The sequence below is a fragment of the Pezoporus flaviventris genome, unplaced genomic scaffold (assembly GCF_033815535.1).
Source record: "Pezoporus flaviventris isolate CSIRO_AGI_PZ_B2104156 unplaced genomic scaffold, CSIRO_AGI_Pfla_v1 ptg000029l, whole genome shotgun sequence".
In the NCBI taxonomy this organism is placed as follows: Eukaryota; Metazoa; Chordata; class Aves; order Psittaciformes; family Psittacidae; genus Pezoporus; species Pezoporus flaviventris.
Genome location: NW_026892577.1, coordinates 13554285 through 13581653, shown reverse-complemented (window position 1 = coordinate 13581653; position 27369 = coordinate 13554285). Strand labels below are relative to the sequence as shown.

General features: G+C 46.5%; 1 protein-coding gene and 1 long non-coding RNA gene across 2 annotated transcripts in view; one reads left to right on the top strand and one right to left on the bottom strand.

Moving 5' to 3' along the window:
• LOC133272236 (uncharacterized) overlaps window positions 1-27369 on the top strand; it is a 346583-nt gene that overhangs the window by 196348 nt on the left and 122866 nt on the right. The window lies entirely within an intron of this gene.
• Window positions 3151-8597, bottom strand: HHEX (hematopoietically expressed homeobox). Its single transcript, XM_061459096.1, has 4 exons — window positions 8054-8597; window positions 6296-6474; window positions 6019-6069; window positions 3151-4407 (listed from the first exon to the last, which is right to left on the bottom strand). Exons 1-4 carry the CDS (start codon window positions 8430-8432, stop codon window positions 4174-4176), a joined length of 843 nt encoding a protein of 280 aa, XP_061315080.1. The 5' UTR covers window positions 8433-8597; the 3' UTR covers window positions 3151-4173.

Below are 27369 nucleotides of genomic sequence, written 5' to 3'. Positions count from 1 at the left end.
GGTGTTATTTCAAGTGACCAAGATAACACAGTCTGGACTTGCTTGAGATTCCCTGGATTTAGTAGTCATTTGTCAATAGCTCTTAAACAATGGAGCTGTGAACTGGCAACACTTAAGTTACCATGAGTTCATGCTTTTTCAGGATCCTGTCAAGGTTTTTTGGCCTTGCTGAGTACCATCTGAAATACTTTAGAAATACACATTGATTTCCTGTTTTGAATAAATAGGAATACAACAAATCTCCTACGCACATGAGGCCTACAGCCAACGAAGTCCATGATTCAGAATAAGACACAGACTTGACAGTCAGCAAAGGCTCTTCGGTAAGCAGTTGCTGTCACCTACAAACCTGGACAAAATCTTTCTGTCCTTGCTAAGGCCAAACCACCATTAAACGTTAGTTTAACCGAAACGTTAGAATGCTCTGACCTGCTGCTGATGCTTACTTCAGCTTTTCAGCACTGTCTATCTTGAAACTTTCTCATGCGCTGAGTGCCTTTAAAATCTAAGCTTTATATATACATATTTATATAGCTGAAAGACAGCAATACTCATGCACAGGGTTTGGTTGGTTTTTTTTTTTTGGCTGTCTTGATCTTTCATCCTTTGAGAAAACATCCAAGAGCAGATTTCTTCGCGGCCTAACACAATTTATTGTTATCCACTAAACTGAGTGGTAAACCCTCCATTTATCTGATATGACCAAAGGAAAGTGCTTTTCAGTGAAAGCAAACAATTAAGAACCTTAAGTTATTGTTTTCTATTATTACACAAGAGGCACTGGCCGTTTCGGTGTGAAGGTTTAAAGCGCCCAGGATTGCAAACATGGTACAACCACTTTCCTCCCCCCGGGCACACACGGCGGGAGCACTCGAGGCGCCCTCGGCGAGCTGCACCGTGCGTGAGCCGGCCGCGGGGCTGGACTCGCCTTGCCCCGCTCTCTCCTGGTGGCCTCCGCGGAACAAGGGGACCCCCGCCCGCTTCCCAGCGTGACTCTGACCGCTGCCTTTGGAACGGAATCCCCCCGCCCAGGGGCTCCGTGCATCCTGCGGGCTGGCAGCCGTGCCCGGTGCTGTGTAAAGGAGTCAAAGTACATAGGTGGCCGGGTCGATATCCTACGAGGATAGAAACAGCTCTGCATATCAAAGGCCGACGAACCTAATGACTAAAAATATAAGTACCTGACCCGGAGGATTAATCACACACTGTCAGGCTGAAATTGGTGCAATTCTTCCAATCATTAACGTTTTGCTTACAAAAATGTGCTTTTCTGTTTGTTTTTCTGCTAAATGATAACCATTTTCAAGTTGAATCGGCTGATAAAAAAGTCGAAAACAAGACGGGAGTTGTTCTGGAAAGGTCATACGTGCTAGTTCGGCATGAAATAGCCAACAGGCAAACAAATAGGGAAAACCAGGGTGGCACGGAACGGGTTCGAAGGTTTTACCGAACTGTGTAAAGTGTTTTGTCTGTTTTTGTCCGGCCAAGAAGAAGAAACTACCCGGGGAGAGCCGTGGGCATCCCCACGCGGGTCTTCCTCACTGTGGAAAGGGGATCTGGGTGTCACTGAGGGTAGTTCTGGCCGGCAGCTCAACAGTCCCCTCCGCTGTGTTCCGCCTGGGTGAGCCCCCTCCGCGGGAATGGAGGGAGCAGCAGGGGCATTTCCACAGCCGAGCCTGGGTGACAGCGCTGTTGTCACCTGTCCCGACACCCTGGAAATCCACATCCCCCGCCCGGCTGCTGCAGACGATGCATTTGCGCTCCCCACCTGCAGGGAGCCGCCGAATCCCACGCCAGCCCTGGAAAGCGCTTGGCTCTAAAGAGGGCAACCCCCGTCTCTCCTCCACCTCCCCTACCATTGCATCGGGCCCTGCAAGTCTTTAAAAGGGGCTGGCTGCCGGCTTGCCCCGACAAGGGGGTACCGGTATCGCTCCGAGTAGCAACAGGGTTTACCGGAGCCCTCCCGAGGCCCGGCTCCTTCCATCCCACCCCGCAGCTCAGACCCGAAGGGAGACTGTTGGCAGGCTGTTCCCGTCCCCTACGGGACCCGGGCTGAGACCCGCGACAGAAACACCTAGCGAGGGAAAAGGCGAAGCAAGGAAAAGTGTTTTCCTTCTCAGTGGAGCCTGCTTTCTGCTCCCGACGGCGATTTCCACGCCTCGCAAGCACCGCGCTGGGATTCGATATCTGCCCAAAGGTGGAGAAACTCCCAGGGACGGGCCTGGTGCATCCCGAGGGTTCCTTTGTCACGGGTGGCCTTAAACCACCATGGGCCTTGTGCCCAGGTCACCGGGACTGCCATGTGAGAGGGGTCGGCCAGGGGCTTCTGCCGTTTCCCAGCGTGCACGAGCAAGCGGCAACCTCCCGGTTTACTTTCATGCTTTCGGACCCCATTCATGAAAGCAGTTTAAAAAGAATAAACTAAAGCTAAAGCCAATTATTCAGAAAACTCAACTACTTCTTGAAGCATTTACCCGCTCAAACACGACACCCCTGATGCCCTGCCTTCTTCCCCTTGCCAGTCAGAAGAGTGACTTGGTGCTCTCTAAAATCCTTTCCTGGCTCTAAAAGCCCCCGGCCGGGCACCTCCCTGTCCCCGGCTGCTCCCTGACGTGCCCGGGTTGGGTCCGAAGCCCCGGACAGTGCGGACTGAAACGCGGAGTGCCCACACCGGGATGCCCGGTTAGGGAGGTCATTTTCCCCGCACCCCGGGTGCCACGCTCCTTCCGCACCTCCCCGGGCTGGCACAGTTTCGGAGAAAGGCCGATGAATAACCACTGTTGACTCATGCGGTCAGCGGCTGCCCCGGATGGGGTCGATGCCCGGCCCCGAGCAGGTCCCGCTCCTCCTCCGGCCCGCACCCTCCCGGCCCTCCAGGGTCGGGGCGACTCGGGGGTAAACACCTGCGCTTCCAGCCGGGACACGCGGAGCTGGCTTTACTCCTCCTCCCGCCGAGCAGCCTTTTTCCCATGCGCGCACGGGTACGGGCGAAACCGAGACGCGGGGTGGCCCGCTGGAAAACAGCAAAACCGTTAAATAATGGGACCGGAGGGAAAAGCCCGATTACAACATGCCTGAGGCACTGCTGGGGGGGGGGAGGGGAAGGTTTTGGAATTCTCCCGTCAGTAACTGGACTGCCAGCGTGGCAGGTGGTGCAGAGTTTAGTTTTATTTCACGAACAAGTCCATCAAAAATTAAATACAAGGGCTTGCCTTTTTTTTTTTTTTGACACTGAACAAATATGTACAAAATATGAACAACGTGAGGTATAAAACCGCAAGACTTTTAAAGAAAACGAGTATGTACAGAAGCAGATATGTATACAATGGTCATTATCTTCCCAGGGCTTTGTGCCTCACTGATCCTCACAGCTGATGCCAGTTACTCTCACACAACAGGGCCCTATCACTCCCCGCATTTTCTTCTCAAAAATGAAATCTGTAAAAACAGTGCTAGAGATTTTTCAAGAAGAAAAATGTTTGCTTTTTTTTTTTTTTGTCTCCCTGCAAATGGAAACATCCAGATCGGGAGGCAAAGTCCTTGAAAATCTGGAAGGCACATTTCATCTCATGCAAGAGGAAAAATCTGTCCAAAGACTCTACCTGATGAACAGAGGGATGTCTCAGTAGAGAGCACCATGGCAGGTAAAAGGTGTGAACAAAAGGCACTTGTTGGGATGGTCAAATCCCTCCCTACTTCACAGAATGTGCTTCCCTGCTTGCAAAGGGTGTTTAAATTAACCTATTTAAACTACATTTGTTTACACATAGAAAGGGCTTAGGCCTGCAATCCATACTCACTTCCATACTAGTTAGAGAGGAGTTTTGCCTGATCACCCACAGTAGTTGATTCAGACCCTCCACAAATAAGGACAGGGTGCAGTATTATATTCCAGTTAGAACATTGATTAATGTACAAATATATCTTACAAATAATTAAATACAAACCATGTTCCTTTAACCAAATTAGAGATCTGAAAAAAAATGACCATTTGCTGAAAATACATCTTTCTTTCTCTGCTTATTATAAAATGAGTCTATTTGGTGTTGGGTGGGGTTTTTTTGGCTTTCAGTGGAATGGCGAAAGTTTTCTCCTCCTCTAGCATAATATTCTTCCAAACCAGACCCTGGTAAAGTGCAAGCCAAGTTAGGGTCCACTTTCTGTGTGGGGCCATTAGTGGTTAGGATTGTAATAGCTTTTATCGCCTTCAATGTCCACTTCTTGATCAGAATCCTCGGAGACATCTGACTCCAGGTCTTCCTGTGAGGCGGGCGACGGGATGTACTGTGAGCCATCCAGGGACACCTCCTTACCCTTCTGCTCTGGGGTCCGGCAGTTCTCCGGCCTTTGGTCACTGTGATTGTCAGCACCTTCCACTTCTTCTTTTTTGGTGGCCTGAGGGTTCTCCTGCAATGAAAGGAGCCTGCTTTACACAGAAAAACAGGCCACAGAGCCAGGAGGCCTGGGAATTTCAGCTGTGCTAGGTGGGAAAACCACCTTGGGTTTCTTGGAGGAAAAGGCAGGTGTCCCACTACTCACTGGACCTCCTGCCTATAAACCTGCCTGAGTGGGCCAGGGCTGGGTGAGATCCTCAGCTCTGGTCCCGCTCCCCAGCAGCCAGAGAGGCCTCTGCTGAGAATAAGGCTCCTCAGCGATGGTTATCACAGCCACTTCAAAAGAGTCAGGAGCTGCCGGAGCCCAGGAACCTCTGAACTTTTGTCTTTAGCAAAGCAAATGTTTATTATGAGTCTACAAACACCGACACACAGCTTCCTCCTGCCCTGATCTTTCTTTAATTATACCCAACAGCAAAAGGAGGGAGGCCAAATCCATCACTGGCCCTAAAACAAATGGGAAAAATTTACTAATTAAGCTAAACCTCAGTATTTAATTAAAACCAAACCAAAACCAAATCCAGTTTCTGGAGGCAGGAGTAGCCTTGGGTCGGCAGCTGTCTGGGGAACCCACTACCCCTAAGGGGGCATGAAATGATACTCTTGAGGGATAGCAGGCAGAGACATGTACCCACGATATAACTGTATGGGCTCGGAGAAATGGATGTGACTGAATGAAAAGGAGGAAATGACTTAAAATGGCCGAGATCCCAAGCTACCTCTCCGGACACCGAGGCGCGGGTCGGGGTCCATCAAGGAGGCACGGGGGATGCAGCCTGCCTCTCTCCAGAGTAAAGGGACTTGATTAAAAATTCAACTAAAGCACGGGTTAAACCCGAGGGAAGGTCACAGAACAAATACATCGAAAGCGTAGCACTGTGATTAGTTTTATTATTATTCATATTAAAGGCTGCTTTACCGGTAAAACTCGGCCGTGTGTGTCACACTTACTGGAGCCAGGCTCAGGCCACAATGGATTTTTCACAAGTCTTTGAGCCCAGGGGCCTCGATCTGGCTGAGCCGGGCAGGATCGGGCCCTCCGGGCCCTTAAAAAAAAATTATCTGCCTGTGAGCACAATTTCTGCGGGAAGGGAAACCGCTTCAACCTCTCCGCCTCATACACTGTAACTATTTGTAAGGGAAAAGTAAAAGCTACTCAATTTCCCATGCGGCTCCTCAAAACAAACAGGGCGTGCGTCCCTGCCTCTCCTTACATTTGCAGAATAGATCGACTTGTGTTTATTAAGAGAAGGCGATTTAAAAGACCGGTAAATATTCTTCTCCAAAACAACTGCCCGAGTAATTTGCTGACAATTACTTATCTTCTCCACGTTAATTGGTTAAACAACATATGGGTTTACAAAACAATTAGTGTGGAGTTTTAATAGGTGGTGTGTGAAAGCCGGGTATAATTGATATAGGAACTACATTAGGAGCTTTTAACGTTAGTGCTGCCTGAACGAGCCCTCGTGGTTTCCAGCATGACTATTTGTCTTTTTAATCAAGGTGAAGAGGTTAAACAGCCTTTCAGATGACTTCTGCATACAACCTGGAATAGGCGAGCACAGCGTAAGATAAGACAATTAAAATACTTATTTCTATAGAAACGGAAACATCCCCGTACCTGCTTTAGACGCCTCCATTTGGCTCTGCGATTCTGAAACCACGTTTTGACCTGAACAATGACAACGAGAGAAGGCGCAGGGTAGTCTCGAAGCCAGTAAGCGCCAGGAGCCTTACCGAGCCACAAACAAAAAGTGAGAGCCAGCCCGTCCCCCTGTCCCTACGGGCCGGGCCGACCGCGTCCCCGGGAGCCGACAGCGGCACGGCAGGGGCTGGAGTGGGGCCGGAGACTGCCCGGGGATGAGGGGGCGTTCCCCTGGGAGCGGGCAAGGCCTCACCTGCCTCTCGCTGAGCTGCAGCATCTTGGCCAGGCGTTTTCTCTCTGGCGGGGACAGATATTTCTGCGTCTCGAACTTTTTCTCCAGCTCGATGGTCTGGTCGTTGGAGAAGCGGACCTGCCCCCCTTTCCTCTTGTGCAGGGGCCGCTGGATGAAGGGGCTCCACAGCAGCGGTTTCCCTTCAAAGAGAGGAACAGTGCCGAGTGTCAACAGCCGGCCGCGGACACGCGTGCCCGGGGAGTCCCGGCCTGAGCCCGGGCCTGGAGATGCGCCTGGTCCAGGACCCGCTGATTTCCTTCGCCTACTTTGACTTCCCCCAGATCCTAGCCTGATCTTTTGCCTCCTCTGATTTTTCACCTCAGAGAGACCAGTGTAAGCCACTCTACGGGCTTTGGCAACATTTCCGTCAATGTGTTTCCTGTTGGTCTATCTCGCAAAGAGAGAAAGAAAAAAAAAAGACCTTTGCTTCCTTCTGCTCTTGCACTGCGATGGCCCAAAGAAACCGTTTCCCTTTCGCTGCACCCATGGAGAGCGGGGGGACACTGCGGGGCTGGGCGGGGGGGTTGCGCCAACCCGAGGGCACGGGGCCCCCACTATTTCCGGGCAAGAACCACCTCAGGCCCTGCACCCCTGGCCCGGGGCTCGCTCGCCCGTGTCCGGGGCAGCGGTGCGGGGCGAGGCGGTGCAGGCAGCGACATGCCGTGAGCCAGCCCCGTGCGGAGCGGCAGCCGCGGCCGGAGGCTCTGGCCAGTGCCACTGAGTCACTCTGTTTGTCTTTCAGTCTTGCTGCCTGCACCCTTTGAAATTTGCTGCATTGTTTTTGAAGATTTTGCTTGCGTCAGGCTTTAGTAATTCTTGTGCAAAACAGGCTCAAAAAAAAAATAGGAAGCAACTGGTTATTTTAGCTGTCATAAAGTCACATCCCACACAGAGGAAATGAACAATATCAGAAAAACGGATCCCAGCTATCAGAAGTCGAGTGTTTCCTGAATTTGTCTGTATTGAGGATGTCGATAAAGTAATCAGCAATGTGCACGACTCCCGGGGAAGAGCCTGCTTCAGGCGGCCAGGAAAACACTTAACAGCTTCTGAAACCAGATTTACTCCTATCGAGAGCTCAAGGTTTCCTGTATGAACGGAAAGGGTCAGCCTCTTTCACTGCACAAATGCGGTGACTCAGGTCCAGTTTTGCAATCACGAAGAACAAGTGCTGCAGCCCGAGCGCGGGACTCAGCCCCGCAGCGGGGACGTTTTCCCCGGCCGGGAGCGACAGCGGCCGCCAGGGCCCGGCCCTCCCCACCCGGCCCGGCCCGACCGATCCGGCCCGTCGGGGAGCCGCGGGGGCCGCGGCGAGCGGAGCCGGCCTCCCGCCTGTTTTTCAAGTCATCCGCAGGAAAAGGTTGAGATCTGCCATGCGATCTCTCAGCACAATTAAAACTCCCCACCAAAACCACACGCGACATTACTAAGGACACTCTCAGAGTCACTTGGTTGAAGGAAAACAAATCTGAGTCACCGCGGCCGCGCACTGCGGTCTCGCTGCCAGCGCCGGAGCGCGGCGCGTCTTTAATTTACTGTAAATCAGCCGGGGGCCGGAGGGAGACCAGGGGAGCGCAGAGAGCCGGCGGGGCAGGAGGGAGGAGGGGGAGTTTTCACTCACTTCCCATTCCCCTCTCAGCCCCTGACGGCGGGACGGGAACGGGGCGCGATGGGAGCGGAGCGGCGGCAGCAGGGGAGGGCGGGGAGGGTTTGGCTTACCTAGGGGGTCCTGCCGGATCAGGGCGTGCGCGTAGTCGCCGACGGCGCGGGGGAAAGAGTAGAGGGGTCCGGCGTAGGCGCCGGTGCCGTAGGTGGCGGCGAGGTGGTGGGAAAAGGCCGGGTGGATGGGGGTCGGCTCGTAGATGGGAGTCCGGTACGGGGACACCAGGCTGGTGAAGGAGGAGTTGGGCGACGGCAGCGTCGGCGGTGGCGGGGCTGGCAAGGAGTGGGGGGCCGGGGCGGCGGCGGAGCCGCGGCCCAGAATGTCCTCGATGTAGAAGGGCGTGGGGTGCGCGGGCTGGAGCAGCGGCGTGGGCGCGTACAGCGGGACACCGACGCCCAGGGCCGCCGGCGCCGCGCCCGGCGGCTGGTACTGCATGACCCGGCTGCCGCCCGCGCACCCCCCGCGCCCCCGGCCGCCCCTGCGGAGAGCCGGCCCCGACCGCGGCGAACGGGTGCTGGCACCGCCGCCGCGGGTTTCTCTGGGCTCGGGTTACCCTTCGATAGGCTTCTATTGGCGCGGGGCGGAGCCCGCGTGGTCTCTGTCCCCTTCCTGCCACGGCTCCGTCTAGCCAATGAGCCCGGCCAGGGAAGGGGGAAACCACCCCCCGCCGGCGAACACTCCCCCCGCCTCCCCCGAGTAAACTCCCCGCGGCGCCAATCAACGGCCGCCGGAGCCCAGGGGTGCCCGGGCAGTGGGGCGCGATCCCCCCCGACCGGGCCCCGACGGCACCGAGCTTTGGGTGGGCATGGCAGCACCGCGAGGGGGAGCGTAGGTACGGAGCGAGAATCGGACAGCACCGGGCATGGTTCCCGGCGTTGACAACACCGGCTCCCTCTCCTCTACCCGCAGCACTCGGATTTCGGGCTTCCCCCCGGGGGAAAGCGGTGATGCCCCGTAGCGTGGCTCGGCCCCGGACTGAGTGAGGAGGGGCAACACACACACACACACACACACACACACACACACACACACACACACACACACACCGAGCTCTCAGTGCTCTGCGGGCTTAGGAAAATGGGCCGCTGGCGCTCTGCCTGGCTGCGCGGACCGGGAAAGGGACGGGAGAGAGCGGCCGCGGAGCGGGGGCCGCTTAGATTCCTCCCCGTTCTCCCAGGACGGGCAGACAGCCTGGCTGAGTGCGGAGCAGCGCGGCGCTGGTTCCCGTTCCTTGGCCCGCCGGGCAGCACTGGGAGGCACACAGAAGGTCCGGAGGCCCGAGCAGCGCCACCTGGGCACCGCCGGCTTCATTTTAAAAACCCGCCGTGTGTTTCCTCCTGCCCCGCCGCCCCGGGGAGGGAGGGACGCGGGCTCCGTCCGGGCTCCGGCGGATCCCGCTCCCGGCGCCCCGACGGGGCTGCCCATGGTCCGGCTCCGCTCCCGCAGGACTGAGACCTCCGCTCTCCCCTCGCCCCGTCACCCACTCGGGACTTGTCCCGACGGCAGCGGGTGGCGTCGCCTTCTCCCCCCTCTTCCGTGGGAACGGAGGCTGCAGGTGCCCCCCCCGTGTCTGTGGACCCGCTGGGGCGCCCATCCCCCTTTTCCCTCAGCCGCCCCAAGCTGACAGGAGCACGGAGAGCTGTTAAGGAATAGCAGGTGCTGGCTTAGCTTTCTTTAAAAAAAGGAAAGAGAAAGGTCTCCAGTTCAAACCCATGAAGATCTTAATAACTGAGAGGCTCAGAGCAAGACGAAAGGGTCTTGGTGGAATGGAAATATATATTTTTTTAATAATATAGGGAGGCTGGTTTTTTTCCTTTCTTTACATTGTTAGCAAATGCCAAACTCACCTTTAAAGTGTGGTCTTGTGTCTTGTAAATATCAGGTACACGTAAAGCGAGCTGACAGTTTTGATTATTTTTTCTCTGTGTGCTCGGTCTCCAAGGCATTGCTCTTTCCAAGGGGTTTAGCTAATGTTTTCATCTGGAAGTGTTGGATTTGCAGCTTGATTTACTTAATAAATGCACGGTAAACCGATGACCCGTTGCCCTCTGGAATAACGACGTGCACGATACGAGGCAGCAGTAGGGAGGGCTCCCAAAATATTTTAAAAGCTGTCGATTCAAAATCCTGAGAACAAGTTTAAGTGATAGGGGGAAAAAAAAAAAAGAAAAAGAAAAAACACAACCTGTTTTGCTGTATTATTGGAAAACAAATAAATAGAGGAAGAGATTATTCTTTTCTGACTTTTATACAAGCAATAGGCCTTGTTAAAAGGAAGTTTTAATGGCGCAGTTATTACATTCCACTACCACTGCATAATCCCTAACAAGAAAAATGAAGCACTTAATTTTGCAGTTCTACAGCACCGCCCCTTTCAAATTCAATTGTTAGACCTCAGCCTTCCTCCTTCCACGGGTTGGAGGCTATTAAATCCGCATTCATGAAATGTCACATTTATTGAACTACATAATTTTTTAATATCACTAGTGCAGGTTTTATAGTCGATTTTATTGTTTTTACGGCCATTCGGGGCTCTAAAACCCGGATTTTTTCAATGTTGTCCTTATAATTTTTTTCACACAGTCAGAACTAATAAAATAGAACAGTTGTGACTTTTTAATGCAAGGGGTCTCGAAGTTTCAATATTTTCACTCTGCTGGATACTAAAACCAATAAAAATACATGAGATTTTAATTATTTTCTGGATTAAATAAAACCTTTTCCCTTTCTTTTGGAACCTACGTTTTGTTTGTAGTTTCTGTTGTGAGGGAGATAATGCAGCTTCGGGTAAAATACAGTATTACCACTATCGCTGCCATGAATACAGTTTTGACTGGATTTTACATTCTAGCGGGCATTTGAAGTAAGGTGCTGTAGATACCACGAGATCAGCGCGACCAAGACAGTGCTTTAATATTTCTATTATTTCTTCTCCAGGTGCCCTCTGGAAAGCACTCCAATTTATCTGAACAGCCTCGGGGGACCGAGCGAGCGATAAAATACACTCCTTTCCCGATTAAAATAAACCCTTCCCATTAATTTTATTGGAATGCGCTTGAAACACCCCCAAGTTTTCGTGCTAATCTGGGGATTTCGGGGGGGTGGCGGGCGAGATGTGTGCATCCTCGCACTGGCACCGGCTCAGCCCGAAGGGAGCGGCTGGAGAACTCATTATTTGGTGTAATAACTTCGGGGCCTTGTCCTCCCCTTCACTTTCTGTGAAATCCCCCCCTCCGAGGAGTCCTGAGCTCAGTGGAGGGGAAATAATTTTAATACAAATCAGGGACCCCACTTGCTCCTGGCGGCCCCGCTGCCAGCCCCTACGGAGGCCGCCCGCCTGCCCCGCAGTCGCCCGGGACGTGCTCCCCGCGGGGCGGACAGACAAGCAGCTGACCCCAGTGCAAACAAGCTGCTTCGTCCGTCCCCTGGACAGGGAGCTGTGGGGAACGAGGGTAGACAAGCTCCCCAGGGGAAGCGGCAGAATGCTCCCAGAGTGATGTGGCCAATGCGGTGCCCCCGGACTGTGCTCTAAGCCTGGACCAACCACGCTCTTCAGCAGCCTTGAGCCCTCCTTTCCCAGACCCCATGCTGCGTGGAGCCCGGAGCAGCTTTCTCTCCACAGTCGGCGCCCCACAGGTGCCTCGGGTGTCGAAGGGGGAAGCAGGCAGCTCACGGGCTGCGGTGGGGCTGTGGAGCCTTCCGCCGCTGCCGCTGCCTCTCCCCTTGGTGCTGCCGTGGAGGCGGCATCCGAGCCCGGCTCGGCCTCCCGGCTGCGGGTGGCTGGGTGCTTCTCGCCCCCAGCCCCGGGGCGGGGGGAGCAGCACCGCCTTAATTTAGCGTTTATGTGTTACCGTGTTAGTGAGCGGGATTTACAGAGCGGCGATAACGTGAAACACCTGGACGGCGGCACCGCGGGTGCGCACGGCGGGGGGGGGGGGGCTGGAGCGGCGGAGGGGCGCGGGGCTGCGCCGGTCTGTTGTCAGGAAAAGGCGTTAAAATAAAACTAAACCTAAAAAATCAAACCACCCACCCCCAATGTCGGGAAATGAGGTGATGAACGCTTCCGAAACCAGTGGCAAATGCCAGGCGGCATTTCCACCCCACCCCTGATAACCTGCGATAAATGCCCCACGGAGGATTTCTGGTTCCTAGGGAGCTTATTCTGAGGAATACATAAACTAGATCGTGGTTTATAAGTGAAATGAGTCTCGAAGGTCGGAACTCTTCCTTTGCCTCGCAGGTTCTCCTGCCACCAATGTGTACCTGCCTGGTTTCTGCCCTCAAAAAATGGGAGTTTCTCCTATAGTAGCACCTCTATGACACTTCAGGCTTCGGGAGAGTTACACCAGAGGTGAATCATTCCTAGCTGCAATAAGTGCGTTTGGCTATACAGAATTAGTGAGCAATCCAGCAAAGTCCATCTTTCAACAGCCGGAGCAGGCTACCAGCAGCGTCCTCCCCTGATGCTACAGGGCGCTTTCCAAGAGGATCCAGCCCGCAGCCATTCCACCCGTTCCCATTAGTGAAAATATTTCATGCCTCTTTCAAGAGAGGTGAGGCCACAGCCTTGAACACATTCCAAGGAGGAAATAGAAGGCAGTTCACCTCTCTGATTTTCCTAGCGCATGGAAGCCAGACTGCTCCAGACAGAGGCACTACTTGTTGTGGGGTGATGTCAGTTGGTGTTGCCGTCTTCCAGATAACTCATCTGTTAGATATTTGCTTCTCACATCTTCCTCCTCCTCACCGTCATGATTTGATTTACTAAATGACTTACAACTGTAATAAACATCAAGATAGGTCAATCTTCAAGGCATTCATTAGAAGCAGCTGAACAAGACAAATCTTGGTCTAAAAAGGGGTGGACAACGTATGAACTATTATTCTAGGCAGAGCTGGCAGAAGCTTATAATTTTCCATCCTACATCCTTATATTCATGTGATTATGATTTTGCCAAATTTAAATCATCCAAGTGGAAAAAATTCTATTCTGAGGGAATCTGCCTTATGCTGAGTATGTTTAAGTTTTCAGCAAAACTGGTTCAGCTGTTTCGAACACTGGGTTTGAGGAAAGCAGATTTTTTCGCTGGCATTTAGACATCCTTGCCTTGTATCAAAAACCTATGGTGCCCCACCACAGGGGAAACTTCAGGAGATGAAAGCGTCCAGCAAAAAGTCAGCCAAGGGCTGCCTCTTCAGTTCTTCCTTTGCTCTTACACTTGGGACTGTGGTTTACAGTTGGGCAAAATAAAGATCCCAAACTTCTGCAGAGAGACATGGACACTTTGGGAATGTTTACGCCACCCATGGCCTCACATGGCTCTCTGATGACTTGAAGAGCTCTTCTTTCTTGGCACTGAATATTTGTGGGTGACATGTGCTGCCACCAGCAAGTGCCTTTTGCCTATATGCTGTCATCAGCTCTGAGGAAGGAGGGAAAAAAAGAAAGGCTACAAAAATGCTTTAATGGTACTTTCGAGTCTTGTCAAGGATTTCCAAGCCAACACATGCCAGACCCTCAGGGGAGCACATTGGTAAGGTGCTTCCATTTCCTCTAGCCCCCAGTATTGTTAATATCTCTTCTGGGACACCTTGACTTGCAAAGTGGGATATGCAACATTTATGGCTCTCTGGTAAAAAGAAGGAACACATGGCCCCATGTTATAAATGCAGCTTAATACTTTCTTTCTGGACTGGGCTGTCCTACTGATTACTGTGATACCAGCTTCTCTAAACCAGAATTTTAATACAGCTGAAGTGTGACATAATTCACCAGAGTTTTATTCTGAATTGCAAAGAGGTATCCTATGAAACTATGGAGGCTTTAACGGTTTTTGGAACGCACTTTCCTAACCCTTCCTTGGCCTGAAATTTCTTACCTGACCATTATGAGAATGTTGTGAACAATGCTATGAAAAACAAAGCAATATATTATTCCTTACAGGCTCATATTTCCTATATATCTGCCACCAGAAACCATGAGCTCTTTTGGATCCTGCCTATAAGTGCAACAGAAAGCTGCTTGGTTAATTATATTTATTTGGGGTGATGGTAACTGTAACATGTTAAAACTTCTCTATATTCTTATGTGTTGGCTGCATACAGAAAGATTACACCCAGAAACACATATAATTCCCAGGGGCTAGATTGTCTCTCACATCTTGCACAATCATTTACGTAAGTGCAAACTGAATATAAAATGCTGTGAACACAGACTGCTGGCTACCATACACCCACTCTGTGTTGATATAAATGACTATAACAAGATAGCAGACAATGGAGAATCTGCCTAAACTACAGTGATGACAAAACATCTATTTCTTCTACAGAGTAATCAGGATACAAAGTATTGTACATTTCAGAGAGGACTTGGGCAGTGTGATTTTTCACTGTAACAGTTCCAATGGGTCCAAAGTACACATAGCTAAATTTGATGTCAGTAGGAATTAGGTATGAATAGGGAGTGTTACTTAGTTATTTTTGTTAATGTTTTCCAGAGCTTACACATTCACTCTACATTTTTTAACAAACTTTATCATTTTGGCATCACAAAATCAATCCCCAGGTAGGTTTGTTTTATCTGGAGCTGATGCGCACACACAGTTGCTGTTAATAGTCAAATATATAAGCTTACAATAACAATCTAGCTAACTATTAATGGCTGTTTAACGGCAGAGTTAGAAGGATGGATCTGAAATCTGTCCTCATCTGAAAAATAGATTGCTAGACTCTCAGGTGCAGAAACTCTTCAAAGGCTTCATTTCTATGGGTAGGGGCCAAAATACTTGGCTAGATCTGGCACTAAAAGGCTAAAGCAGGACTTGCGTTAGAGAAAATTCAGAACTTGAGTAAAGCATTTGGAGTCCACTGAAGCTGATGATTTTCATAGGCAAATCATGTATTTTTTCATAACAGAATGACAGAATATGCCCTGATGGTTGCACATGGAAATATCTTATAAAGTACAATATCTTATAAAGTACAATATTAAATGGCAAAAATTAAAGGAAGAATCATTTTCCCTAAGGCAGATAAGGCCGTGCCCCTCAGCTGAGGTTTCCCTGTACTGAAAACTGCACAGCCCAGAACTGACTGATTTTGCAGATGGTGCCCAGCCTTGAGTCCCTGAGCACAGAGGACTTTATTGTGCCAATTATACTCTGTTTGTTCACACCAGAGGTGGCAGGAGAGTTACTGCTATGTCTGATGACACTACAGAGTTTCCAGATAGTGGGAAAATCTCAGCATCCCAGAGTACCAGTGGCACTTTCAGCTACACAGAGAATATTTGGCACCCAGCAACAGGGGTTTCTGCTTTGTGATGGGGACTCAGGAAGATGCCACATCTTCTGGAAGCTCAGCTAGCTGGCTTTTACACATTTTGCCCACCCCACATGCAGAATCAGGAAGGACCAACTTCTGAATTATTCAGCTCTGCCAACAGCTCTGGTTTGGCCCCTGATGATACTATCATGTAGCAGAGAAGAAACCCACAAGATTTGGGAGATAAAGAAAAACCAGGATTCTTTCCACTAGTGGAAGGTAAAGGCTTCCATTCAACCTGTGGGATATAGAAGCAATTGACATCCAACCTGAAAAGTTATTTTATTTTTACTGTTCTGAAAGCATGCATCATTTAATAGACAGAGCCTTGCTTCAGCTCTGTATTCACTGTTGGCTGTCTAAATGATGTGAGCTCAAGCTGGCTGAAAGGAAGGTGAAGGTGAGCATCCTGAGTGGGTGTTTGCCATGTCTGGTTTCGTTCACCCTCTTCAGCAGTAATCACCAGTCAGACAAATCACTGTTCAAGTCCCTTCAGACTCTGAAAATAGGGGGAATGCTTTTGGAAAGCTGCAGGCTTTCCCATGCTCCTTGAGTTTATTTCATAGCTTTTTAGGATTTTTTAAGTTTTCTTCCTTGGAGCCTGGTTGGGAAACATTTCTTGGTTGAGCTATCACGTTTCTGTGCTTTGCTTCTCTGTGTCAGCAGTGCTGGTCATGGAAAGCTGCTGAAATGCTTGTGCAGCTGAAAGTACAGCTCTCCTGGTAGGCGTGAGGTCAGGTTGATAGCAAGGTGCTTTGTACCAAATTTAATTACTTCTGAATTCTCCTGAAAACCAGGACAGCAGTGCATGCTGGAATGGCAATATCCACAACATGTACGCATAACAGTTCTGGTAAAAGTCAAACAAAAATACATCATGCTTGTCATGAAAATAAATATGCCAATATAAAATCTGTGTTCAAAATATTACAGTTCTTCCCTAGCACTTTGAGGATTAGTTTTGACTAACTTTTCAGAGCAGCTGCTCTTTCTCAGTCCTTCCTTAGTTTGACCATCTCATAATCTTACCTCATGCCAGTAATGGGGCCTGAAATTGTAGGTGCAGACATACGAGTTTTAGTGAAGACAAACCTTGAAGACAAACCGTGACATCAGAACCAAACCTGATGCAGATGCTAATCCAAGTCTTGGTCTCTGACCATACCTTTTTTATTTTAAAATGCTTGCTTTAAAACACTACGGCAAAACTACTATAAAAAGATGTAAATAGGTGTCTGAATAATGTCCTCAGCAGCCAGACAGATAGTGCGTCGCTGCTGAGAAGAGGCAGTTGAACTTCAATTTAGAGCTTAGTGCCGCATCCTCATATATGCTTTTACACTGTTCAGCATGGCTGCTGAATTAGCAGAGTAATTCAGAGGCAGCTCTACAACCCAAACTTCTGCACCTACATCTGCTGGAGCAGGCACATGCAGGAAATGCCTGGAGAACGAACACCGCATTGGGGCTCCCCTTCCTCAGCACAGCCAGCAAATCCCACCATTCAAATACATGTTGACTTCCAAGGACTCCAAGGCAGGAACTTGGAGTGCAGTTTGTGGGGGTCATTCAAACCATGATAAAGGTTATGTATAGGTCACGAGCCAATCCATGCAGTTCTTCACACGTTAAGGTACAGCCATAGATATAATCAGCATGTGAACAGAGATGGGATTCTAAAAACCTGTTCAGACTCACTGGATATGTAGAACATCTGGGGAGGAGATGCAGAAAGCAGTCTGCTCACCAGGACAGAGACTTCAGAGACACAGTAGGTTGTGGGAGAGACCCACCAAGTGCAGAATCAGAATAGATGGAAACAGTTCCTCGTGTGATATTATTGACATGTACTAGAAATAGACTGCTTTTAGAAGAACAGATTCTACACTGCCCTCTGTGCAGCTGTGTGTTTTAAATTTGTGTGATCTGACTTTAGGAAATATATACAATTTCAGTACTTTTTTAAAAAAAAGTACTTAAAATTTCTTAAAAAAAAGTAATGCAAATTAAAGTTTCAGGATGAATTAACATGACATAACCATTTTAAACTGAAGAAAGAGGTAGCTCACGTTTAGTCTGTGAAGAACATCTGACAGCCTGGGAGGAACTGGGTGGACCCTGCCTGACTTCAGCCATTCTATTACCTTCTAGGAGATTTGTTTGTGAAAAAAGGAGGTCTTCTGCAGTCTCAGATGTACTGAAAACCTGAAAAAGGCAGGCTTAGTTGGACGATGATTACAGAATCAGTTCAGAACCACCTACCTTTAAAGGTAAACAAACAATTTAATTTTACAATGTGACTAAACCAAGCCCTTATTGCATCATTTTATTTCTGTGGCTTCTGAAGCTGCTTTTCTATTGTTTTTGTCTTTTTGAAATGATAAATGATGTTACATTTCACCTCAGGACTGAATCTATTGGGAGACTTTATGTAGCCTTCATAGCACACCTGTAAAATATTAAGCTGTAAGAACGTATGTTAAAGTCAGCCAGGATAAGTGTGCTCTACAGATAAACAGGTTTGTTTGGGAGAGAGCATCAGAGCCTGTCAAAGCTTCTGTCTCTATCACTGAAGAGTGAATTCCTAAAGAGTCAGGATGCTCCAGATAACCATAAAAATCACAGAAAGGAAGCCATGGTGGCCAGGCCTGTTGCAATCTGTTGTGTTTTCATTCCATGTTGCAGTTGCATTTTCTACAGTTTCTTTATATTTAGGACACATCAGTCTCCCTGTCCATGGGTTTCACGACATGAATAGCTTCTTAGGACTGCACATAGACCTATGGATAAAGCCCAAACAGGATTAATTTTTCCATATCTGCCTAATACCCTAACTTTGACCCATTCCTCAGAGAATACCTGAACCAAGGTCAAAGTCCTGCTGGCATTTCCACAGGTAGGAGAGCAAATGGGACATGAACAGTGCTTCTGTCTGCTTTGGGACATGAAGAGCAACAACTCCAATGGCACCAGGTGGGCCTTTCTGCTGGGCCAGGAGCAGGTGGCTCAAGCCCCTCTTTACAGTGTGAGCAATGGCGCTGACAGCTTTGTGCCCTCACTTCTCCCTGCTGAGTGAGAGCATCGTAACCTGTGTGCTCCTGTTAAATGTTACACACTGAGACCTGGAATGTCCAGGTCAAACCCAGACATGTGGCAAGGCCAGGGATGATGAAGTATTGTTATTACATTCTTTTTCTGTTAAGTCTGTCATTACTACGGTACTCTCTTGTCCCACACTAACCTAGTTCCTCTCATTCCTGCAGGTTCACACTTAAAAAACATTAGTTAACAGTTATTATGTCATCTTACTCCCTAAGTGTTGGTTAGTGAACTCCATGCTGTCAGCTCTTTGTGCGTCTCACCAGCCAGTTTTTCCAAGCACATAGCTACAGTTGGCTCTCCTTCTCTGAACTTCCTCCAGCTTGTCTTCCTGGTAATGAGATGTGGAGAACTGCACTCACCTTTCCCAGATGCATCACGTGGCAGTTCCAAGAAGAGAGGCTTGCTCGCCCTTTCCCTGTGGTGTGTTTCCACAAGCCCCAAATCACACTGACATTTTTAACCGCCACACCACCTAGCAGATTCAAATGCAAACTCAGAGGCTCTCCTTGCCCTACACACCTGTCAGCACATCTCTTCCTCCCTAAGAGAAAAGGAAGACCGTGGACCTCGCCTTTCTGACAAACATTGCCATTTTTGTATGGAGCTCAGATTGTTTTCTAACTCTTTGCACTAATCGGGTAAATTGGCTTATTTATGACAGGGAGAGGAACGATAGGAAGTACTAACTAACCATGTACTGGTGGTCAGAATAAAGCAAAAACAAAGCCGGTTTCCAGTTCTCTGCGCTGAAACTGATTTTCCATTGTTGTTCTACATTACCTTCCCATTTAAGTCTGCCCATGCAATTCTGTTGTGCATCCTGTAATTCTGTTTTAGTAGGTTTAAAACAAACAAAAGGAAGTACTTTTTCACACAACGCATAATTAAACTGTGGAACTTATTGCCATGGGAAGCACTGAATGCCAAAAGTACAAATGGGTTTAGAAAAGGAGAAGACAAATTAATAGAGGATGGGTACATTGATGAGCATTAAACATAGCTTGTTCACACTGTTTGGCTCAGGAAGCCCTTAAGCTGTTGTTTGATGAAGGCAGGAAAGAATTTCTCTATCAGTGACCATTTCTCACACAGTTCCCCTCAGAAGCCTCTTCTGGTCACTGGCAGGAAGAAGACATTGGAGGTAATGGGCCGTCTTAGTAGAGCAGCTCTAATGTTTCTCTCTTTATGAGACACAGAGGTCAACAGATGCCTCTAAGTTTAAAAAAAAAAATATTTAAAATGAAAATTGACTCTCTGACACTTCTGAATTTCCCTTTGAACATTTTCATTAGATCTGATTCAGCTGACATTAATACATGAAGTTTACAGCACAACATACAATTGAAATGGGATATTGTAAAGCTTCAGGATGGCTAGATTTGTTAGCCCAGCCAAAAGTTAGATTTTGCAGATATTACAGGTTGGATCGACTTCACTGGGGACTGATGTCAAGAGGAAACCTGTTAGCTTGCTGTGATAGTTGTATCTGTTCCTGGAGCACTCTCCCCTCCCTGAACAAACGCTCCCACTGGCCAACATGGTGCCATCTCTTCTTGTTGACTCTGCTCCATAATTGCTGGTTTATCAGTCTTTCCTCAGACTTCTCAATTTGTCTTGACTGATGAGCAAAACAAGCAGAGCCTTACATGCACACGCAGAGTGAGGAAGAGGAGAACAGCAGACTGGCGAGGCAGGGAGCCATCCCTGGCCCTGTGGCCACAGCTCTTGCTCTCACCTGGCCAGGGAGCCTCACCTCACAGGCTGCACCAGTTGCTCCAGTCCAGGAGGGAAGAAAAGCTGGCCCATAATTTTGATAGCATCAAGAGTTGTTCTCATTTCTTATTCTGGGTGTTTGGCTGGAAAACATGTAGGCTGATATCATCTGTATTGCTTTGTCATTGAGGTTTCTTTCTGCATCATTCAGAATGGGAGAATCTCATTTTGGTTACAGTTCTGTTTCCCCACTTCTGCGTTAGCTCAGACCACGTGCTAGCTCCCTTAAATACTGCAGACAATTTCACTCAGGCAAGGTAATGAATAGAATCAAGTGATTTATTTCTACTGTGGAGAAAGCTGTATAATGCTTATCTACATTACATTGCTAAAATGCACATGTTAAAAGCCAGAAAACTCTCTGCTGGCTGAAGGCCTTCCTCACTGGGAAGGAGGATAAATTCAGAGGCTTCATTTTCTCTTTGCCACCAGAAGCCCCAAAGTACAGGATGTTTCCTTTGATTTTGAATTTTTCAGACCCTTTGGTTGCAGGAAAGAGAAGGTCGGACTGCACAGTCTGACCAAATTAGCCAGTCTGCAATGCCAGCTCTATCACACAGTACTTTAGCATCTCAGTACTAACCCAAACTTCCTATACGTTGCTATAGTTCCTTGTCCTGTATGATGGTAGGCTCTATGGAAGGAAATCCTACATTCAATTCCAGCATTAGCAGCAACAGTGATTCTTTGTTTTCTTTTGTCTGAGTGCTGCTGGGATGGAGAACATGAACTTGCAGTGAGGGATGTAGCAGTGACTACAGTAGCACTGTGCTGCCAGCCAGGGGAAGGAGAAGACCTCTGGTCTAGTGGCCCAGAGACTCTGGACAAACTGTGGACCTGAACACCTGCCTTTGCCCTGGCATGCTGCTTCTGGAGCTCAGGTCACTGCATCCACTCCTGCCTGTGCCTGTTTACCTGCTCCCTGACTGGTCTTTTAGGCTAAATTCTTCTTCAGGATGATCCAAGTAGTGTCCTGTTCAGTGTATCTTGGCAGGGAGCTCTTGGAATATCCATAATTTAAATATTAATTATGACACAAAAGCAGTGATCCAAATGTTCAAGCTATAGTCTTGAAAGAAGCTATCAAAGGCTACTTTATTAGCCCTGTTTCACTAAGATGCCTCCAGCTTTTTTGTGTCAATCAGTTATTAACATACCAGTCCTCATTTTTTCCAGTGCCAAATATTCTTGTCTCTACAGACTGGGGTGTGCTGCTCATGATGCAGAATATTCCCTAGAAATAATAGGTTAAAATAAACAGCCAACCCAAGCCCAAAAGCATAGAGCTAGTCCTGGACACCAAGCAAGATAATCAGGGAATAACTAACACAGATAATCAGCAAATCATTCAAATGAATTGATTTGGCTCTGGCTGGCGTCCCCATTTCTGCTTGAAAGCTTCAGTGAAATCCAAATAAGTGGCAGTTATCTTACTGTCTCTTCCTGTTATCTGACTCTAATGACAGCAGGGGAGAGAGGGGGAAATCATGTCTTTGAACAGGACCATGGCCTTTCATTTAAAGTAAATACTACATAAAAATTGAAACTGCTTGAAGAATGAGTCTGCTTTAGCTTAGTCCTGAGTAGTTTAAGTAATGTATTAAAACCAGGCAATATCAGGTTCTTGCTATGGCTTCAACACCTTCATTACAAGTGCACATAGGGACAGTCAGAAAGTGCTATTTATAGTGACCAGAAGGTGGCTAACGGTGGGGTGTGAGGTAGTTGTGAAGAGTCAAAATTTTGCTAAACCATGTGTATTTTATATTTCAGCAAATTAAAAAAAAACACAGTAGGAAATCTGAAGATGCTTATCCCAGATTCATCTATACACTTGTAGCATCCAAGTTAGAATCATTACCTCCTTAGGTTCCCATGTATTTGAGGGAGAGAAACAAGCAGAGCACCTAGCAAGGAATCATCCTCTGAGGTTCCCATCTCTATTCCCTGACTCTGGAGAGAGCATGGTATGACAGTGAGAACATCTCACTTGGGTACCTCCATTTAGGCACCTGAGCAAATATAGGTAGGATGAATCCAGGCCATGCTTTGCTTTGGGTGGAAAACCTAGGGCCAAGAGGTGGTGTCATGGCTACATTATTCTCAGACTAAAGCCAAAACACAGCACTGCACCAGCTACTAGTTAAAAATCAACTCTGTTGCAGTTGAAACCAGGACAGGTGGCTTGAGCATAAGATGACAATCTCCACTGAAGCTTCACCTGGACTTCTGAGCGCCACCAAAATAAACCACAGCTGCTGAAAAGATGGTGAGGACTGAAATCCCTTCTCCTGCCACACCGAGTTCCAGCTGGGTTTGAGATTGGGCCCCTCTGCACAGAAAATGCAAGCAGAAGTAACTGCAGCTCCATACCGTGGTGGTGTAGGAAGAGATACACAGGCTGTGTTCTGACACATCAGCTTTTGTTGGCATGGCAGATAACCAGTAGTGGTAGTCAGCCCTCAAAACATGGCAGCATGAATTTCCAGCACCCACGTGTTAGCACCTGTCTTGTTTTCATGTACTTATGACCAGATTTTTGTGGCTGTTCACAGAGCAGGAATGCCACAGAAATAACAAATATCTCTGTAATACTTGAATGCTGGCAGTGCAATACCTGTCCTTACCCCCGGAGCAAGCAGCAAGGAGCTCTAGGGTCAGAACATCAGAAGTGTCCACACAAGAACGACTTCCTATTCTAATTGAATTAGTTTTGTACTGGATAGTTCCCCCATCGTCAAAGCTCAGGAACATAGTAGGTTTGACACTTCAGGTGCCTTTCCAAGGTCTCTAACATTTGCAGTACTCCTTCATATTTTCAAAAACTTACACTGAGATGGATGGATAGTATTAAGGGATGGAGAGATACACATTATAAAAACAACATGATTAAAAAAGACTAAATGAATTTCAAGTACTCTCATTTTTGCAAGGTCCAAATTAACCTTCCTCAATAATTACTATTTTTAATACCACTCCCAAAAGTCACTTTTTATTACAGATCCAATATATTTAACATTATTCTTAATAATTTAATAACAAATTTGAGAAATGACAGGGCAAAACTCCATCAGATAATGCACTTGCACTTAGTGCTTTATTTTGTTTTTACTTTTATAACTTTAAAAATGTTTTAATTCTGTTTTATTGGAAAAAAATACAAAAAACAAACCTGAAAGCGAGGCTTCAACCCAAAGAGTTTTTCACAGGAATGGGTATAAACTCTGGAAAATAAAATGCAGGCTAAAAATGTCCAGGGACTATTAAATGTAAGGGAAAGAAAGCACCTACGCTTGAACTCATTTTTTGCTGCTAAAGCAGGTTTATGTTTGCTATTCACAGGTACTAACATTTATGATAGTAACCTTCATAAAGTCAATTTAATTATCTTTATCTTATTACAAATAATAAATTTAGTTGTCCTACAATGAAAATCAATTGTCAACATAAGCTATGGTTAACATCTAATAAAACAGCCCTCTGTAAATCCCTGATTAATAAGATTGGCTTCTGTATTAACTAACAGACATCATAAAATTTCCTTTCTTGCATTAATCTGTATATCCAAGGTTCAAGCTGCTAGACTGAGCTTCCTAAAATAAACTGTTACAGTGAATGAGCAAGATTTTGGTGCCTATCATTATTATGTTATAACCATTTAAATATATATCTATAGCTGAATGGTTTTGAAAGTAATGTCATATTTAATTAAGCCATACAAGATGGTGGCTGCAACAAGTGATAAGTGATTTACTTTGTTGTTTCCTTTACCTTCTGAACATAATGATAATGCTGCTTATGTTTAGGTTTGAGTGTTAGGGGAAGCTAATTGAAATGTGAAAAAACAATTTCCCCAACCAGTCTTTACATATGACAGGGATTACTTAAGCTCTGCTCTGCCAAAAAAAACCAACAAACCCAAACCAACAAAACCAACCAACCAATCAAACAAAAAACAACAAAAAAAGCACACAAAACACCAAGGAATTTACTCCCTCAGAAACATGCTTATAAGTTTCTATTTCCAAATAGTAGTGGTGCTCAGAGACAGCATGAAGTTATGTTCCAGAATGCAGGGGGTATCTGTGCCATCTTTGGGAGATTTAAAAGGTTCCTCTTCCTATGATAAACATTATGCTTCAGGAAAGTGGCATCATACAGCGGCCACTGAAATCAGTGCCAGCTTCAGCTGACATAGGATCTAGTCTTTTAACAGCAGAACAACATCATACCTATCCCAAAACACCCAAAAGTCATTTTACAAAGTGGGGGAAGTAGGTGTGCTTGAAGCACCTGTGAAAGAACATACAGAATTAGGGATGAAAACAACTTCCAGGCCTGCCTAGACAAACCCTTCTAAATGCCATGAAATCTTTTGGCCACAGAGACCAAATGGGGCCTTACATTATTTTTTGGGTTTTAAGCATCATTATCAACTCAACAGCAAATGTGATCCTTCACCTTATTACTTGATTTATACTAAAGTGACTGAGAGAGAATTAGCCCCTTGTAAGACAGGACTTGTGTAGTGAGGATATCTGTGCTCTGAGAACCAGCATTCATTACTATTACCTGAATAGCAAGGGAGAAGCATCTTACTATGCATTTCATTTGTTTGGTTTAGCATTTGTCATAAATGCTAAAAAAAGCAAATTTTCTTTCCCACTAATTATTTGTCACTGTGCAAAACTGCTAATTAGGGGAAAAAGAAAAAAAAAAGGAGGTATTTTTAAAAATTAACTTCTTCCAATGAAAATACAATTCCTTATCCCATGAAAACAAATCTTCACCTATTAGCTTCAGTGCTCTGGACACTGCCAGAATAAAATGAGTCAAACCCTCATATATATATACGTATATATACGTAATAAAAAATTATAGATGATTACATCTGGAAAGATCAGAAAAATCTAATATGCTTTTACATAAAATTTCTGTTTATTTTCTACTTTTTTATTTTTTAATAAAGAAAATGCAAAGTTTCAGTCATTGTGTCTTATTATTTGATTTACAATGTTTAGGTTACGAACAGACCAAGAGTCACAAGAACATTTGAAGTATAATTAAGAAAGTTAACTCTTATACAGATCTAATATTTTGTAGAAAAAAAAGAAAAAATCCCATTAATTATCAGTATTTTACAAACCCTAACTTTGTGCCACCTGAAAACTGATAATCTTCTCATAAAATCTGAGAAATCTGGAACAATTTTCAGAACTCATAAAAATGGTAGCTTGTTTCTAACTTCTTCACTGACAAGAGACTTTTTACCTGAAGAGTACTTGTGTAGCTATAATGTGCCCTCCTTCTGGTAGCTAGACCCTTTACTAGGAACCAAAAATTATTTTATAAGTGTTCTGAACACTGGGATTTAAACATTCACTTCACTGTTCATACCTTTAACATTTTCAAGGTTGAGCATAGCAATACTGCTGTAGATAGTTTGTGTTCAACCTATAAGAACAGCCTACACTACTAGGTGGTCTACATCTCACCTATAATACTACATTACTTAAAGCCTACTAATGCAAAGCCTATCATGATTTATTATTATTTAACTTTATAAAGTAACTGTGTGGGTGGGCGTGCAATTTACAGAGCATTGCCCTCCCCCATAAAATGTAAGTTCTAATAGGGAAAGAAAAAAAGAGTAGTCAAATGGTCGCAAACACTTGTTTTAAAAGGATATACTTACCAATCGTATATCTAAAATTTTATTTTTCTACTGTTTTTAATGCTCTGAAACATTAAGACTTTCTTTTTTCCTCCTTCAACCTCTTTTTTAAGGAAAAGGAATGTTAACCTTTATTTGTCCAGTTCCTTATACTTTTTTTATCACCACAAAGAGTTACAGGCTTCGTTTCCTCTACCCATTTAACAGATGAGTGCAATGGTGACTGACACCTAACAGAAAAAAGAAATGTGGAGCCTAGCAACTATGCACCTTCTCCTTGTCCCACACAATTACTTCTGATACCCAAAATAAAAGCAGTCATCAACAGCAGACAGTCAGCCCAGTCTTCTCTCGTCAAATAAACATTGCATCCCCCAGCCACTCTGATACAGCAAGTGTCACAGCAACCTGATTTCCAGGAGGAAGCAGGAAGTTTCCTTTCCCTTATTTCCTCCTAACTGCTCATTTATCACTTGAAAAGCAAGCTGGTGGCTTTGCTTATCCATGCTTACTGTGGCCCTTTTATTGCCCTCTTTGCATTTCCCCCTTTACATACATTTAAATTCCCGTTCTTCCTCATTTCATTTCTCCACATCACATTCATCCTAGCCAGGCTTTTTGTTAAATCAAGAGCTGTCCAACTTGGCCACTAATCCAGAATCTGAAAACACTCATCAGAACACACCCACATACTACAGCCCCAGCCACCACAGCTCTCTCTTATGCTAATTCAGTCAGGGTACAACCTTGTTATTTGTTCTGTGGAAATGGCTTCCTACTCTTATAAAGGATGCCTTATAACCAGACAAATTCAAACTATGCCATTTCTTCCCTCTGGATTAGACCTCTGAATCCAGTGGCTATATACAAGAAATAGCTCTTGCTTTTTCTGACCTTCTTTTCTCAGTCATACACCATACAGTATATCAAAACAAATAGGCATTGCTTTCTACTCTGGGCAATGCCCACAGAGTGGGGAACCTAGAGAACACATTAGGATAACAGTTTAGTTACTGAAAGCCTCTATTAGCACTGCAGCAAAGCTCAAGAGGTAGGTCGATCATCTTTTTGTTAAATGTTGCTCTTCATAAAACAATACCTTGCCCAAGCTTGAACAAGGAATTATCTTTGTGGAAACATAAATTCAATATTAGCTTTTGAAACACGCTCTTTTAACAGGTGCTTGACAAAAAGCTTGGCAAAATGCTTATTTCCAAGTCACAATTAAAGGCCAGTACTTGAGCCGTGGGCTAATGCTTTAGTGTTAGAGCCATCTAGTGGGCGAAGAGACACAGAGCTGAGACGAGTTCTGCATCCGGATTTTTCATTCTATTCTTCCTGCTGGTGTGACACCATAACCAGTGAAACAACCATCTGCCTTTTTTTTTTTGGCCAGTATTGCAAAAGAAAGAAAACATGACTCTGAGGGGTATTTAGAAAAAAAGAGAAAGTATGCAAGCAGGCCATTAAATTCACACAGGTGTTAAGTCTCCAGGTTAT

Excerpts from the sequence above, each read along its gene's own strand:
- HHEX (XM_061459096.1), bottom strand. The coding sequence starts at position 8,432 with ATGCAGTACCAGCCGCCGGGCGCGGCGCCGGCGGCCCTGGGCGTCGGT. Across the intron at positions 6,475-8,053 it reads GATCCGGCAGGACCCCCTAG|GGAAACCGCTGCTGTGGAGC; the intron begins GTAAGCCAAACC and ends CTCTCTTTGAAG. Across the intron at positions 6,070-6,295 it reads TGCAGCTCAGCGAGAGGCAG|GTCAAAACGTGGTTTCAGAA; the intron begins GTGAGGCCTTGC and ends GTCATTGTTCAG.